This window comes from Notolepis coatsorum (assembly GCF_963971535.1).
Source record: "Notolepis coatsorum genome assembly, chromosome: 15".
In the NCBI taxonomy this organism is placed as follows: domain Eukaryota; kingdom Metazoa; phylum Chordata; class Actinopteri; order Aulopiformes; family Paralepididae; genus Notolepis; species Notolepis coatsorum.
Window position 1 is genome coordinate 54,360,152 of NC_140179.1, and position 16,539 is coordinate 54,376,690.

At 46.8% G+C, this 16,539-nt stretch overlaps 1 protein-coding gene across 1 annotated transcript in view; it reads left to right on the forward strand.

Moving 5' to 3' along the window:
• Positions 1-16,539, forward strand: part of LOC311241816 (neurabin-2-like) — a 118,622-nt gene that overhangs the window by 91,831 nt on the left and 10,252 nt on the right. The window contains exons 5-6 of the mRNA XM_084330734.1: positions 5,897-6,029; positions 14,239-14,409. Coding sequence (XP_084186860.1) covers positions 5,897-6,029; positions 14,239-14,409 — 304 coding nt within the window. The remainder of the gene's footprint in view (positions 1-5,896; positions 6,030-14,238; positions 14,410-16,539) is intronic.

Consider the following 16,539-nt stretch of genomic DNA (forward strand, 5'->3'; position numbering starts at 1 on the left):
ACAAGGTGCGAGATGAGGGCATCTATGCCCTCTCAGTTATATTTGCCCTACAATAGATAGTTACAATATATAATCTAATAATCCAATAATCATCTTGGAGAACGTCCGGATGTAGTGGTCTGCGGGGCGGGGCCTTTGCACTGTTCTCCCAGCTCCCTCCTTTATGCCACCCAGGCTCATTCATAATTCAGGGTCCGGTGGTCAGCGGCACTATGGGGGTAGTCGTTAGTGTTGTGTGTCTTGTGGAAGATCAAGAGGCCTTCAGAGATGTGCTCATGTATTATGGATCAACAACGGAGAGAGAGACCAAGGGGTAAGCAGGGCTCAAGCCCTATTCATAAAAATCGTCCGTCAGACAAACAGGCCCGGGATGGGAAGTGCATTTGTGAACATTTAATTACCCATCGGCATTGGAAGGGGGGGGGGGGCATTGGAATGGCTGGCGCAGCGGTTTTAATAATTGATCTGCGCTTCTTTCTGATCCACCTGTCAGTTTATTTATACCCTCATACCGTCGCCATGGGGATGATATTTAGGTAGACATTTCTTAATTTTGATCTGGGAAAACGTATAGTCTTCTTAATGTTTTTTGTATTTTACAGCAGAAACAAGCCTCTCTGTTGGGAGGGTTTTGATGGTAATCACAGAAGAGAAACCCACCCAGCTCCATAGAGAACGCCTTTGTTCCACTCCAAACAGGAAGTAATTTACAGTCCGCAGAGAGACAGCGTGCACGTTATACAATATCAACACTGTACTGTAGATCACTGTATACTAAGAACGGACTCGGTTCACTTTCAATTCAGTTTCTTCCATATTTGAATCTATACTTTTATAGTATAGAAAGAACAGTAATTAGGTAGTGAACTGTAGTTTGTATTTATCAGAATCAGAGTCAGAAAGGTCTTTATTGCCAAGTAGTTTACACATACAAGGAATTTGCTTTGGTAGTTTTCGGTGCGACATTAACGGACAGACAATAACGGACAGATAATAAAATAAAAAGGTGGAATAAAATAAATGTAATATGAACTAAATTAAGATAGAAGCACAATACAATAGAATATAATCATGAACTAAAAATAGACCAGGGCTGTACAACTGTAAAAAATAAAAAGATGGAGTAAAATACAATGGGATATAAACTAAATTAAATAATATATATAATTGGAATTGATAGTGAATTAACACAGTTGTTGATAGTCAGTCCAGGTTGTATGACGGTCACCTTAACCTCGTGCCCACTTCTGTTTTCTTCCAATTCCTTTTTTTTAATCTACTTTTTCTCCCATTTTAAATTTTTCTCCCATCCCAATTTCATATCGTCCAATTCTACCCTCCCCTGTCTCGAACGCTGTTTGGCCATGCCTTCCACAAGCCGGCTGTAATGTGGACGAAGCCATACATTGCACGAGTCCCCTCCGGTACTCGAAGTAGCAGCCGTCGCATCTTTTCACCTGCACAGCGCGATCTTTCAGCGTCGGGGGTCTGTGCTTTGGAGGGACGCCGCCCCCCGTCGCTTCCTGATTCTACTGCGCAGGCGCACCAACCGACCTGTAGGAGTCGCTGTCCACAACGTCCGATCCCCACCCATCAGCTTCCCACCCCCTAATACTGCCAAATGTATTAGTATGAACGACCAGCAAAGCTGAATGCAATGCGGAGAGCTGGGCTCGAACCCAGCGTCTCCTGCATTGGTGGTGAGCGCCTTGCCCACTGCACCACCTAGCCGCCCTTTTCTTCCAATTCCTATGACTGAATCGCCTGAATTGATTTTGAAATAATTGATAATTGGTCTGGATCCTGATCAGCTACATTGTGTCCTCTCTCTCTGGATCACCATGTTAAAGACACAGCTTCATGGTTACAGCAACACATAATAGATACAAAATAACATACACTTGGTCCATATCAGTAGATACAAAAGAGCATATACTCAGTCCACATCAACACACAATAGATCAAGTGTATCAATTATATTCAGACCACCACATCACACCTAAAAGACACAGTAGGTCGCAAACAATGGAAAAGAGCCTTAAACATCATGCTAATAGCAGTAGCCACACCACAACACCAGTTAATCATCATGCTAATAGCAGTAGCTATACCACAACACCAGTTAAACATCATGCTAATAGCAGTAGCTATACCACAACCCCAGTTAAACATCATGCTAATAGCAGTAGCCACACCACAACACCAGTTAAACATCATGCTAATAGCAGTAGCTATACCACAACACCAGTTAAACATCATGCTAATAGCAGTAGCTATACCACAACACCAGCTAAACATCATGCTAATAGCAGTAGCTATACCACAACACCAGTTAAACATCATGCTAATAGCAGTAGCCATACCACAACACCAGTTACACATCATGCTAATAGCAGTAGCTATACCACAACACCAGTTAAACATCATGCTAATAGCAGTAGCTATACCACAACACCAGTTAAACATCATGCTAATAGCAGTAGCTATACCACAACACCAGTTAAACATCATGCTAATAGCAGTAGCCACACCACAACACCAGTTAAACATCATGTTAACACTTTGGTGACCAAAGTCCCGCGGCGATTTATAGTCCAGAGGACCGAGCTTTGTCAACAAACCGATGTACTTTCTAACAGCTATATATATACTTTATAGTATTGCTATCTGTCCATTCTCATTGTCACTTGAGTGCATAAACCGTGCCTTCATAATGGCTTAAAGAAAATAAAAATCCATCGGTTGGTTGTCATTTTATAGCGCCGTGAATATAAGGTTTATCGCAGTTTTCGCCTCGTCTTTTTTCTGGGGAGCTAGATATGAGGCTAAAGGCTAGTCACGTTATATCAAACGCCATTTCTGTTGTATATATACGAATGAAATAAAACAAACTGCGTAGCATCCGGACTATTACAGAGCATCTATGGATGAAATGGGGGCGGCGGGGGACGCCGATTACTATTATTGATTAGCAATACAGTGTGCGTTCAAGTAGCCATTTTCACTGATCGATCACATTGCGTTTTAAAACAAGCTCCAATCCGGCTGTAATTTGGGTGAATAGTATCCTACCGTCAGCCCATGTGATCACCGGCAGCATTTCGTCATAATACATCTGCATCTGGTAGATCGATATGTCCATTGGCTGATCATAAATCCCATTATTCCAGGCTGAAATCTGCGCTTCCAAACGTGATCAAAGATGGATGATGTTCGTTTGGGATCCAGGCTCAAATGAAACGCCCACAGACAGTACATTTTTTTCCCCCCAATCGGCCTCAATGATACTGCAGTGGAGCGATGGCGCCCCTAAGAGGATCTGGCCGGTATTGCATGTTGCCGAAATCAAATATGCGGGTAGGTCCCCAGAGTCGATCGAGGACGTTAATACGGTTATTAATATGGAATAAAACAATAACAACTTGCCACGGCTATATACGTGGCTCTGGTCCACAACGCATGGCACCGAAACACGTATATATACGTGCCCGGTCCTTAAAGTGTTAATAGCAGTAGCTATACCACAACACCAGTTAAACATCTTGCTAATAGCAGTAGCCACACCACAACACCAGTTAAACATCATGCTAATAGCAGTAGCTATACCACAACACCAGTTAATCATCATGCTAATAGCAGTAGCCATACCACAACACCAGTTAAACATCATGCTAATAGCAGTAGCTATACCACAACACCAGTTAAACATCATGCTAATAGCAGTAGCTATACCACAACACCAGTTAATCATCATGCTAATAGCAGTAGCTATACCATAACACCAGTTAAAGATACATTAACAAGAGACCTGAGGAAGAGAATGAGAGGAGAATCGTTGATACAGTTTAAAATGTTTTTATACTGTATTGAACGTAATTATTATATATTTCTTAAATTTTCAATTCTGTATTGAGATTGTTACACTCCTAGGCCTTGACTGAATTGGACTGCTTAGTCAACTAGCCTGGTTAAATAAGAATGTGTTCTTAGTCAACTAGCCTGGTTAAATAAGAATGTGTTCTTCTTAGTCAACTAGCCTGGTTAAATAAGAATGTGTTCTTACTTAGTCAACTAGCCTGGTTAAATAAGAATGTGTTCTTAGTCAACTAGCCTGGTTAAATAAGAATGTGTTCTTCTTAGTCAACTAGCCTGGTTAAATAAGAATGTGTTCTTCTTAGTCAACTAGCCTGGTTAAATAAGAATGTGTTCTTCTTAGTTGCAGACGACTCAGCCCTGCTAGTCTCACACAAGGATCAGAACACACTAGAACAGATGCTAGGTGAAGAAATTGCAGGGGTCAGCAGGTGGCTTTCGGACAACAGGCTTTCTCTTCACCTAGGTAAAACAGAGGCAGTACTATTAGCCTCCAAGCCCAAGCTCAGGAAAGCACGGGAGTTTAATATCCAGCTAGGAGCTGTAACCCTAAAACAGCAAAAAAAAGCGAAGTATCTAGGCTGTATGATAGAGGGGAGCCTAGATGGGGAGGCTATGGCCTCCCAAGTACTGGGCAAAGTCAACGCCCGCACCAGGTACCTAGCTAGGAAAGCCAACCTCCTTGGCAGAGATAGCCTCAGGCTATTAGCAAATAGCCTAGTACTCTGCCACTTTGACTATGGTAGCGTATCGTGGTTCGAGGGCCTGTCAGTGAACATAAAAAAGAAGCTTCAGGTTTCCCAAAATAAGCTAGTAAGGGTGGTAATGGGTCTTGGCCCTCGCACCCACATAGGGAGGAGTCACTTCCAGGAGCTAAACTGGCTTCCTATAGAGGCCAGAGTTACCCAGCTCAGACTGAACATAGTGCACAATATTATAAACCAAAGGTCCCCTAGATACCTCCAAAACTACTTCACCCCGGTCAACGAATCCCACAACCACAGAACTAGAGCAAGCATAGCAAACCTGAAGCCTGCTTCTTTCCGATCGAAACTGGGCCAATGCTCCCTTACTTTCTCTGGAGCCCAGGATTGGAACAAGCTGCCTATCCCCATCAAGCAGAGCTTGAGCCTCCACAGCTTCAAGAGAAGCGTCAGGAAGTGGCTCATGGACAGAATAGAAGAATAGCCCCCTATAGTTTGAATGGGTTTCCAATCAGTTTTTAGTTATTGTGGGGTATACAATTTTAGCGATAGGTTAGTCTTATAATGTTTTAAATGTATGAGTGTTGTGTTATTGTCGTGTATTTTGTTGTGGCCTAACAGCCCTGGGACCATGACGGAAATAAGGGTTTTACTCTTTCTCATGTTATCCTTTGGATCCTTGTTGTGTGTTTTTAATCCATCAATAAAATCAAATCAAATCAAGTCAACTAGCCTGGTTAAATAAGAATGTGTTCTTCTTAGTCAACTAGCCTGGTTAAATAAGAATGTGTTCTTCTTAGTCAACTAGCCTGGTTAAATAAGAATGTGTTCTTCTTAGTCAACTAGCCTGGTTAAATAAGAATGTGTTCTTCTTAGTCAACTAGTCTGGTAAAATAAGAATGTGTTCTTACTTAGTCAACTAGCCTGGTTAAATAAGAATGTGTTCTTACTTAGTCAACTAGCCTGGTTAAATAAGAATGTGTTCTTCCTAGTCAACTAGTCTGGTTAAATAAGAATGTGTTCTTACTTAGTCAACTAGCCTGGTTAAATAAGAATGTGTTCTTACTTAGTCAACTAGCCTGGTTAATTAACTTGCCTGGGTAAATTAGGGCTATCGACCACACTGTCAATTATACATGATATAGGCCTACATGAGTCCAGTTTTACATTAGGATACACTGTATTGAACTGCTGGATGTGTGCATGTGTCCAGGTTCCTGATTGGATAGTACTGTATTGAACTGCTGGATGTGTGCATGTGTCCAGGTTCCTGATTGGATAGTACTGTATTGAACTGCTGGATGTGTGCATGTGTCCAGGTTCCTGATTGGCCGTGAGAAGCCCGGGGAGCAGAGTGAGGTGGCCCAGCTGATCCAGCAGACCCTGGAACAGGAGCGCTGGCAGAGGGAGATGATGGAGCAACGCTACAACCAGTACATGGAGGAGCAGGAGGTCGGAGCCCCTTTCACTCCATTAACCCTTTCACTGCCACACTACCAAATGGTTGAACCCTTTCACTGCGACAATACAGCAGGTTAACCCTTTCAAGAATAGCCTGAGTAAATAAGAATGTCGATTCTTAGTCAACTAGCCTGGTTAAATAAGAATGTGTACTTAGTCTACTAGCCTGGTTAAATAAGAATGTGTACTTAGTCAACTAGCCTGGTTAAATAAGAAGAAGGTGTTCTTAGTCAACTAGCCTGGTTAAATAAGAAGGTGTTCTTAGTCAACTAGCCCTACAACTAGTCTGGTTAACTTGCCTGGGTAGATTAGGGCTATCGACCACACAGTTATATAGTCGTACTGGCGAATCGCGTCCTGCTCTTCGCCATCTCCAGTACCTAGTGTACTTCATCAACGAATAAAACAAATACACCCAGCACCTGCCAGGCCCCGCCCTACTAGTGACGTACTATAAAGCACTAGGCGTGGTCACTACTCGCTCTTCCTCTATTTTCGTTTCCATCATGGCGGATGCTTGCACCCTGTGAAACTAGTTGTAATGAAAAGTTTCGAGAAATTACGCAATGTTGAGTGCTTACCGGAGATTTGCCTACCCCTGGAATCTTTGCAGCATGTTCCAACGACACGTCGGGTCTATCCTGATGTTTCCTCGTCTTGTGGCAGCAGATCGAGGGACAGCGTGCGAGGTTTGGCTATCGAGCCGGCTCGTACACAGGTAGGCTCTGTGTCATCAGGCATTAACGCTGGTGTTAGTAATGCTGCTGGTTGTTTTGTTACACAACCGAGTTGTGTGTCGGCGCCAGGGGCGGGATGTTTTGGTGAACGTCCCTCTGAGTTGGACGTTTTCCAGGCGATCCTGGAGCGCGCTGCTAACACTAATGCTATAATGCTGGGTCACTGTTTTAATGTTCCCCGCCGTGGGATGTCACTGCTTTTCCCTCCTCTTAACCGGTTCATTGATGAAGGTCAGTCGGTAGCTAATGTGGGGGGTTTTGCTGAGTCTTATTTACCCTTTTTACGGGTGAATGGGTTGACAACAGGGCGCAGGGCGGGTGTGCCGTGGCTAGAGAGCCAGGTAGCATCGATCCTGTGCCCCGGCGGGGTTGAACGGTGTCCCACCCGGAAGCCGGCGCTTGAGAGCGAGTCGGCCCGGCAGGTGGCAGTATGGACTGATGAGAGTTATACTGCTACAGGATGGAATTTAGCGGCGGCCAGTGTTGTGGCTCAGCTGACTGTTTTTCTGTCCACATTAGCGTCGGGTAGTGGGGCTACAGGACCAGCCAACGCTGAAAACATTTAGCATGTTTTTTGTGTCATAGAGATCTTGACTCAGTCGCAAGCTATAACTGCGGGGAGGATTAGGATGCTATCAACGCTTGTTAATAGGCATTTCTGGTTGGAGCAGTCTCCTCTTGGGGAGGAAGAAAGGTTTCTTCTCCTCACGGCTCCTCTTTCCACGGAAGGACTCTTTGGTCGTTCTGCGGAGACGCGGGCGGTTGTTGACCTAGGTCCCACACCGCCTCACGCTATGCAGCCAGAGGTTGGAGCACGGCCTCGTCAGCGACTGGCGAGGCCCTCGACAGGCGGCCATGTTTCCCCCGCCAGTGGTACCTTGGGCGGCGAGTCAACAGGGGTCCACAAGGCCGACAGCCTTGGCGGCCGAGGGATCGGCCATGTTGGATGTGCTCGGCTTGGAATATACAAGCCGTCGCCGTTCTGCCGCGAGCAACCCGCTCCCCGATCACTCCTTCCCCCGTCACCAGCGGAAAAGGGGCTCTGATAGTTTTCCTTTGGCTGCGGGCCGCGAGCCTTCATTGAAGCGCATGCGGCCCCACGTTTCGCTTCTCATGGGGACAGGGGCTGACACCCAGTTGATGGCTAAGCCTGGGTCTGTCCGTGAGAATGTTGTGCTGTCACGTGGCTCCCTCGCCACACGTTGTGCGATTGGTGAGCCTGGTGTTACGGCTGCCACTATTGACGGTGGTCAGCAGGGGGACTCGAGGCCTCTTCGAAAGAATGCTCAGCACGGGTTACCCCGACCTCGCTTGATTTGGGTGGTAGCAATATCACTGCAGGGCTACGGTGTGTAGGAACCCATGGGGTCCTCACGCCTTGCATGTCTGGCTGCAGAACAACTCCTCAGCATGCTCTGGAGGGGTGTTCAGTGGGGGAGTGTGTCACCTAATTTGATGGCAGCTTCTCCCGTATCAAACCGGACCTTTCTTTCGGGGTCCCCCCTTGGGTGCGAACGCCCTGTCTGCTTTGGCGGGTTCAGAGGCTACGCACAGCGGGAGGAACCGGGCCACCTATCTACTGTTCCTTGCGGCCCAGCGTCAGTTGACGGCGGGTGCGCTCTGGGATTATTATCACATATGGCTACAAGAGTGCCATATGTCGGGATGGGTAGAGAGAACGTTGAGGCGGGGGCTTGTTTTGCAGTTTGCACAACCCCACCCTCTGTTTTCAGGTTTGGTGCAGACCCTATTGTCAGGGTCAGCAGCAGTGACAGCTCTGGCCGACGAGATCCAGACCTATACTGGATCTGTCCGCGTTCAATCGTCTGATTGTGGCGAGACCATTCAGGATGTTGACCGTCAAACACCTGCTACTTGCTGTCAGGGTGGGAGACTGGTTCACCTCCATAGACCTGAAGGATGCGTATTTTCACATCCCGATTTTCCCTCCTCACAGGAAGTTCCTACGGTTCCTATTTCAGGGCATAGTGTACGAATACCAGAGGTTGCCGTTCGGCTACTCTCTGGCTCCCCGCACATTCACCAAGTGCGTAGAGACTGCGCTGGAGCCTCTACGTCGTCAGGGGATACGAATTATTTTCTATCTCGACGACATATTGCTCCTCAGCCGGTCGGAGGAGGTCGCCAGGTCTCATACCAGGCTGGTGGTGGAATTCCTCACCAGGCTGGGTTTTGCTGTGAACTGGAAGAAGAGTACGCCTCTTCCCAGTCAACAGGTGGAGTATTTGGGCTTGATTCTGAGTTCAAGACCCATGAGGGTAACCCTCTCGGAGCGACGGAGGGTGTCTATCCTCCACGCGCTCGGGGGTTTCCGTCCTGGAAGGACGGTCACGGCGCTGCAGGTGATGCGCCTGCTCCGTATGATGGCATCTGCTCACGCTGTGGTCCCTCTTGGCCTCCTCTTCATGAGGAGGATACAGAGGTGGTTCTCCAGTATGAGAATAGACCCGGTGAGGGACAAATGGAAACGGTTGACGGTTCCTTTGTCGATATGGGGGGATCTCGCCCATTGGAGGAGAACTGGTATCCTCACCAACGGGGTCCCCATGGGCAGCAGGCGTTCACACGTCACGGTCTTCACCGACGCTTCCCTCACGGGATGGGGAGGGACGTGTCGGACCCACGCAGTAGGGGGCAGCTGGACGATCCATGCTGCCCGGTCTATCCTGCACATCAATGTGTTGGAATTGAAGGCGGTCCTCCTGGTCCTCAGACGGCTCGCCGACTTGGTGGTAGGCAAGCACGTTTTGGTCAGGACGGACAGTATGACGGCAGCGGCGTATATCAACAGGCAGGGTGGAGTACGCTCCACCCGTCTGCGCCGGGCGGCGGTCGGGCTCTGGCTATGGGCATCTCGCAAGCTGCATAGTCTGAGGGCGCGCCACATCCCTGGCAAGGAGAATGTGGGCGCGGATGTGATGTCACAGGGCGGTCCTCGTCACGACGAGTGGGAACTGCGCCAAGACATAGTCAGGCCGATCTGGGATCGCTTCGGGGAAGCTTCAGTGGATCTGTTTGCGAGCAGACAATCTCACAAGTGCCCCTTGTGGTTCTCGGTCAGCCGGGGAGACAATCCTCCCTTGGGGGTGGATGCCTTCTCAGTGTATCCATGGACGCCTTTCCCCCCACACACCTGGTAGGTCAGTTGTTGGAGCGGGTACGGTGGGAGCACAGGACCGTGATCCTGGTTGCGCCGGACCGGGGCACAGCTGTGTGGTTCCCGGTCCTGATCCAGCTATTGGTAGCCCCGCCGTGGCCTGTTCCTTGGTCGGCGAGGGCCCTCTCTCAAGCGTGCGGGTCGCTGTGTCAGCCCGCGGTGCTGGGCCAGCCTCTGATGGTTTGGCTGGTGAGAGGGTGAGTCTGGAGAGGATGGACCCTTCTGTGGTTGACACCATCCGGAATGCGCCTGCTCCGCTTTACGCGGGTAGGTGGCGTATGTTCCAAGAGTGGTGTAAGGTGGGGGGCCGGGACCCGGTGTCCTGCCCCCTGGATGCTGTCCTTATTTTCCTTCAGTCTCTCCTTGATAGACTGTCGGCTTCGACGGTGAGGGTATATGCTGCGGCTATATCCTCTTATCATGAGGGGTTTGAGGGTGTTGTGTTGTTCAGCCACCCTCTTGTGAAGCGTTTCCTGCTTGACGTTCGACACCTTAAGCCGGTGACACGCTCTCTGGCTCTGAGCTGGGATCTTCAATTGGTCCTCGGTCGGTTGTCCATGGCCCCTTTTGAGCCTCTTGAGCAAGCGCCGTTGGAACAGCTGTCGTTCAAGACTGCGTTCTTGCTGGCCATCACCTCTGCTAAGCGCGTGGGTGAGCTTTGTGCTCTCTCGGTGCGGCCCGAGTGTCTGTCTATTAGTTTCGATAGCGGTGCCACTCTGCGGCCTAATCCAGCCTTCGTGCCAAAAAATATCCAGAGTTCTTTCCGCTCCAGGGATATTATGGTTCAGGCGTTTCATCCGCCTCCTCACGATAGTGAGTTGGAGGCGGGCCTTCACCTGTCATGTCCGGTCCGGGCTTTGGGGATTTACCTCAGCCGTACTCAGGGCCTCAGGGCTACCGATCAGCTCTTTGTCTGTTACGGTGGCTCTCGTGCTGGTAAGGCACTGTCGAAACAGCGCCTGTCCCATTGGTTGTGCGAGGGCATTGCCCTTTGCTACACATTGGCTGGGCTGGCTCCCCCTGGGGGCGTCAGGGCGCACTCCACTCGTGGGGTGGCGGCTTCTGCCACCCTGCTGGGTGGGGCCTCGGTGGAGGACATCTGTGCTGCGGCTTCATGGTCCTCACCGGGTCCCTTCGTAAGGTTTTACCTCATGGACATGACCGGGGGTTCTGTCTCCCAGGCGGTTCTGAGGTCTGGAACCTCTCCTGCTTCCCGTCCTTCGGTGGGGTAGCAGGGGTGTGTGGGCCACAATGTGTTGTGTCACACGTGGTCCCGCCTGTGCTGTGCGTTTAAGAGGTTTCTAGTTCCCTCTTTTTCGCACTTGGGTGGAGTTGACTGCCGCCCCCTCTTTACTAGGAAGGAGGGGTGACAGGACTCCCCTCCCCCCTGATGTGGGCTTTCGGGTCCTCAGGGGGTGCATTTGTCGGTCCTCGCGTCTGCTCTGTCCCCATATCTCGATGGCGAAGAGCAGGACACGATTCGCCAGTACGACTATATAACGATAGGTTATGTATATAACCTAGTTATGAGTACTGGCTGAGCGTCCTGCTCTTAGCGTGCCCTGAGGTCCCTTGGGGAAACTTTTCTTTTGGAAACTGTTTTCCTTGGAAGAGCGAGTGGTGACCACGCCTAGTGCTTTATAGTACGTCACTAGGGCAGGGCCTGGCAGGTGCTGGGTGTATTTGTTTTATTCGTTGATGAAGTACACTAGGTACTGGATATAGCGAAGAGCAGGACGCTCAGCCAGTACTCATATAACTAGGTTATATACATAACCTATCATTAATTATACATGATTACATAGCTGCACAGTTATGCTCCCACAACCATCTCGGGCATAAATGATTGCCTGCAAATGGAAATCAAGCTATCATTACGCATCATTATTATTATGTGTCCTCATTTCCCCCTCTCTGCTTTGGGATTAGGATATCTCTGCCGATCACATCTTTCACATCACAGCAGAATCATGTGGCCACTGACTAAAACTGCATCTAGTTGCATATTGTAAATGACAGCTATTTTATTGTTGTTTATGCTGCTATTTTAACGCATCCTGCCACTTTGCACTCCACGCTATGATTTATTGTATTGTGCAAATTCACATTTGAGATCCAAAAGACGACAAACTTGCGGTTGTTATCGCGGGCAGATCGACATTTACAATACCAGGAATCCGGGATCCTGTTTGCAATTTTAACCCTTTCACTGCCACACGACAAAGGGTTAACCCTTTCACATAGGGCTGGGCGATAAAACGATAACGATAACTATCGCGATAAATTATTTCCTCGAAATAAACATGAAACGTGGTCGCAAAGTTTCGATATATCGATTTCCCAAGCTTGGATATCAGCACACGCGCACTAACAACCAATCAGTGAAGGAGATGGCGACAGCGAAGGAGACCCGCGGTGCACCTCTGGGAGTCTGGGTAGTAAACAAGGCTGGCTAGGATCATTAGCTTTCATGCCGCTATTTTATAGTTTACGTGCGGAGTGGGTGTGTGGCGTGAATTCTGAGGGTACGGGTAGAGTAGTGTGGGGTATGCTGCGCCGCGGTGGACGTCGTTGCAATGTATTGGGGCGGAACGGAGTATTTTAGGGTGATAGTTAGTACATTGTCGGGGATACACCGCTTGCTCTGGCTAACTGTGTGTGTGTTAGTTCCATTCTTATAATGCATATGATCCAGTGGCGGTAGGTTGCCCCCTGGTGGAATATAATAATCTATGCACTGGGCCGTGTTTACTGCGTAGAAGAACGGCACCGGGCATAAGAAGTTAATTAAACTTGACAGAAATTATATCGACAATAATTATCGATATAGAGTGATATGAAAATAATTTTATTATTTTATCGCGATAACGTTTTTGGCCATATCGCCCAGCCCTACTTTCACAACCACACTACAGAAGGTTAACCCAGGCTTTTGAGAAAGTCAAGAAACCTGGACTTATACTGACAAAATGATTTTAAAGTTATAGTTTGTTGAAAAAAGGGTTGATGAACACAAAGACTGATAACAACACAACTGTGAGCCAGGATTAACAATATACAAGAAATACAAAGGGACAGGGACACAATGGAAATAAATTAATGACAGGATAATCAATCAAAACGGACAAAATAAATCAAGTAACTTAAATCAAATATGACCATGGGTTTTACAGGTCAAGAGGAAACATCACAATAGATCCAGAACAAAAACCACCATAAAGTCCACACATGCAACACCTCCGGACTTTCCCCAAATGAAGACGAGGAACGACTCCCTAAAACCTAGCAATAGGAAACTTCAAAACTAAAGTGTTTTATGACCCATCTAACGGGGAAGACTTTTAAACTGTGAGTGAATATTTGTATTGTTATTACCTGCGTTGCTTTTACCCTTTTTCTTATTCTCTGCATTGCTTTTATTCTGTCTATTCTATGCTCAATGTTTGTCTACTGTACTGCTGTGAAGCACTTTGGCCTGCAATTCTTATCAAATGTGCTGTACAAATAAAGTGTATTATTATTATTATTATTATTATTATTATTATTATTATTATTATTATTATTATTATTATTATTATTATTATTATTATTATTATTATCAAACACAACCGACTCAGGGAATGAAGGCAACATAGGATGAATCAGTATGGCCTCTAGGACGCCGCCCTTTGCCGATTTTAATCTTTGTGACTCATATTTTGGCTTCTTTCTCCCTCTATTGTGACTTTCTACAAATGGATTCTGAGGCCAAAGAAGATTGCTTTTGGTGTCATTATTTACATAATTGTTAACAATGGGGAGGTTGTCCCATTTTCTTTGCAGGTGCTTCTTGAAATGTAATGTGTGCAGAACATGTGTTTCTGTCTCAATTGGGGATCTTGCACCACCTTGTGTCCGTTAAGTGTAACAGTAATACAACATTTAATTGCTGGTATTTCCCTTTTTTGAAGATTTGTAATTACTTTTAAGGTCTGTCTCAGCTCTGTGCCACGGTTGGGGTCAATTCATTCTCACTTCAGTTCATTCTAAATACAATTTACAGCTACAATTCAGGTACTACCTTTTTTAGTGAGGCGTTCCTCATCTTCATTGGGGAAAGTCTGGGAGTGTCACATATTTGGATTTTATTGTGGTTTTTGATCTATTGTGATGTTTCTTCTTGACTTGTACAAGAAGACTTGTACAGCCCATGGGGGCTATTCCATGTGATCTATACAAATACATTTGATTTGATTTATATTTGTAAGACAATTCACGTTCTCCTCTCCCTTTTCATTGGCCGCAGACCGGGGAGTACGGCACAGACGAGGAGGAGGAGGAGGAGGAGGAGGACGACGACGAGGAGGTCAGTCCCAACTCCTACCCCAGCGCCATCGAGGTGTTTGACCTGGCGGAGAATGAGGACATGTCCCCTCTGGAGACGGACCCAGAGAAACTGTCTCACAAGTACAAGGAGGTGAGAGGAGGGAGGAGAGGGAATTCAGAGAGACTCAGACTTCTTCCCCCAGGCCATCAGAACACTGATCTCTCCACACACACGCACACACGAACACACTAAGGCTGAGCCCGAACGTTCGAACGTTCGTTCGTTACGCTGACATTCGGACTTTAATTAATAGGTTCGAACGTTCGGTGAAAAAAAAATAAGGGATGCGCACGGGGTTGAGATGATGTGAAGTGACCAGTATGGTCTGCCGGGCTGCAGCGGGATACTATTTCTCAACCAGAGCTCTATTTTGATTGACAGGCGATTCTGCCAATTACGTCACACCGCTTGCACCCGCCTCTGCTGTTACCACCAATCGGCAAGCGTTTATTCGTTTTTTTACTTCAGGCAATGCCGCCATTGATCTGCTTGCGAGAAGCCTCAACAGACTTACCGTAGCTACCGGGGAGCCGTAGTTAGCTCCCCGCCGAGGAAGTAATCGGTAACAAGGTTTCCGTAGGTGAACCTGCAGAAGGATCATTAATGAATACCAGCCTTTTTCGGCCACGGAGCGTGAGCTTCATGGCGGGAGGTGGTTGCGTTGGAAACAACAGCAGGCGCACGCCTCGGCTCCTCAACAGACCCGTCCACCGTCTACCTCGGAACGGTGGTAGGGCGGACGGGCGGCAGGCGTGTTGGGAGCCCGTCCGCCCTACCACCGTTCCGAGGTAGACGGTGGACGGGTCTGTTGAGGAGCCGAGGCGTGCGCCTCTCCTCCCGACTCCCCTCTCCCCTCCCCGTCGACCAAGAGTGAATACCTGTTATTGAACGTGTAACACTAACTATATAACGTTAATGCCACAAAACGAATGCCTTTGTTTATCTAGCCCCTTACGTGACTGCAAGGGCTATTGTTTATCATAAGCAGTGTTGGGACTAACGCGTTACAAAGTAACGCGTTACAGTAACGAAGTTACTTTTGGCGATAACTAGTACTCTAACGCATTACTTTTGAAATTCAGTAACGCTACTTACGTTACTGAATGGTTCGTCACTGCGTTATTTGCGTTATATACGGCGTAGATTGATAGCGAGCGGTAGTGATTATTATTATTATTATTATTATTATTATTATTATTATTATTATTATTATTATTATTATTATTATTATTATTATTATTATTATTATTATTATTATTATCCTCATATCCTGTCTGCCTGGCTGCGGGGAACGCTAAATATGCTGGGGGCGTGTTTTGTTTACTATTCCTGAGATTCCTGACTGATAATGGCAGCGCCCAGGCAGCTACTGCGTATTTCTCTTTTGTCGAGCGAAAAGAAAATAACGTTTTAGTTATGTCATTTGTGTTTTGGCTCAAAGATACTGGAGTATAACGTTAACTACGAGGACTCATCCAAATCCACTCGCCACCCGCGTAGAATTATACGAGGCGACACACAGCAAATGGGACGGAAAACTTTTTCCAACTACTTGGAGAGAGAATATACAGTACAACATGGAAATGAAACAAAGAAAATGAACATGCACAATTGATATCCTAACTATTCTAACGTTGCAATGCACGATTGATATCTTAAACAACGTTGCAAGACTGTTATAATGAAACGCTCCGGCGACAGATATCAATGCTGTTCCTCAAGCACTTATTTTCAACCTAGAACCTAAACGTGCATGCGCTCAACCTAAACGTGCCTGCGCTCAACCTCCCCGAGCAATTAGGCACGGTGCATTTCTTATTACGTCGGGACATTTGTATTTGTGTCAGATTTGTGTTTGTATATTCTAGACCACATTGCTTAGCAGAGTTCAGTGATGTGAATGGAAACTGTCAAGTTGATCAACCGATTTTGAGTATCTGTATCTGGCTGCATGGGAGCAATTTTTTTCTTCTTCAAGTAACTAAATAGTTACTTTTCACAGTAACGCATTACTTTTGGGTGTAAGTAACTAGTAACGTAACGGAGTTACTTTTGAAATGAGTAACTAGTAAAGTAACTGAGTTACTATTTTTCAGTAACTAGCACAACACTGATCATAAGTAGTAACTTTGATGCAGTAGCTTGTTTATTTTCTTCCGAGTGCTTTGTTTAATTACATGTTTACATGAACAGCCACCACTGTAAACAACATGTTTTTCA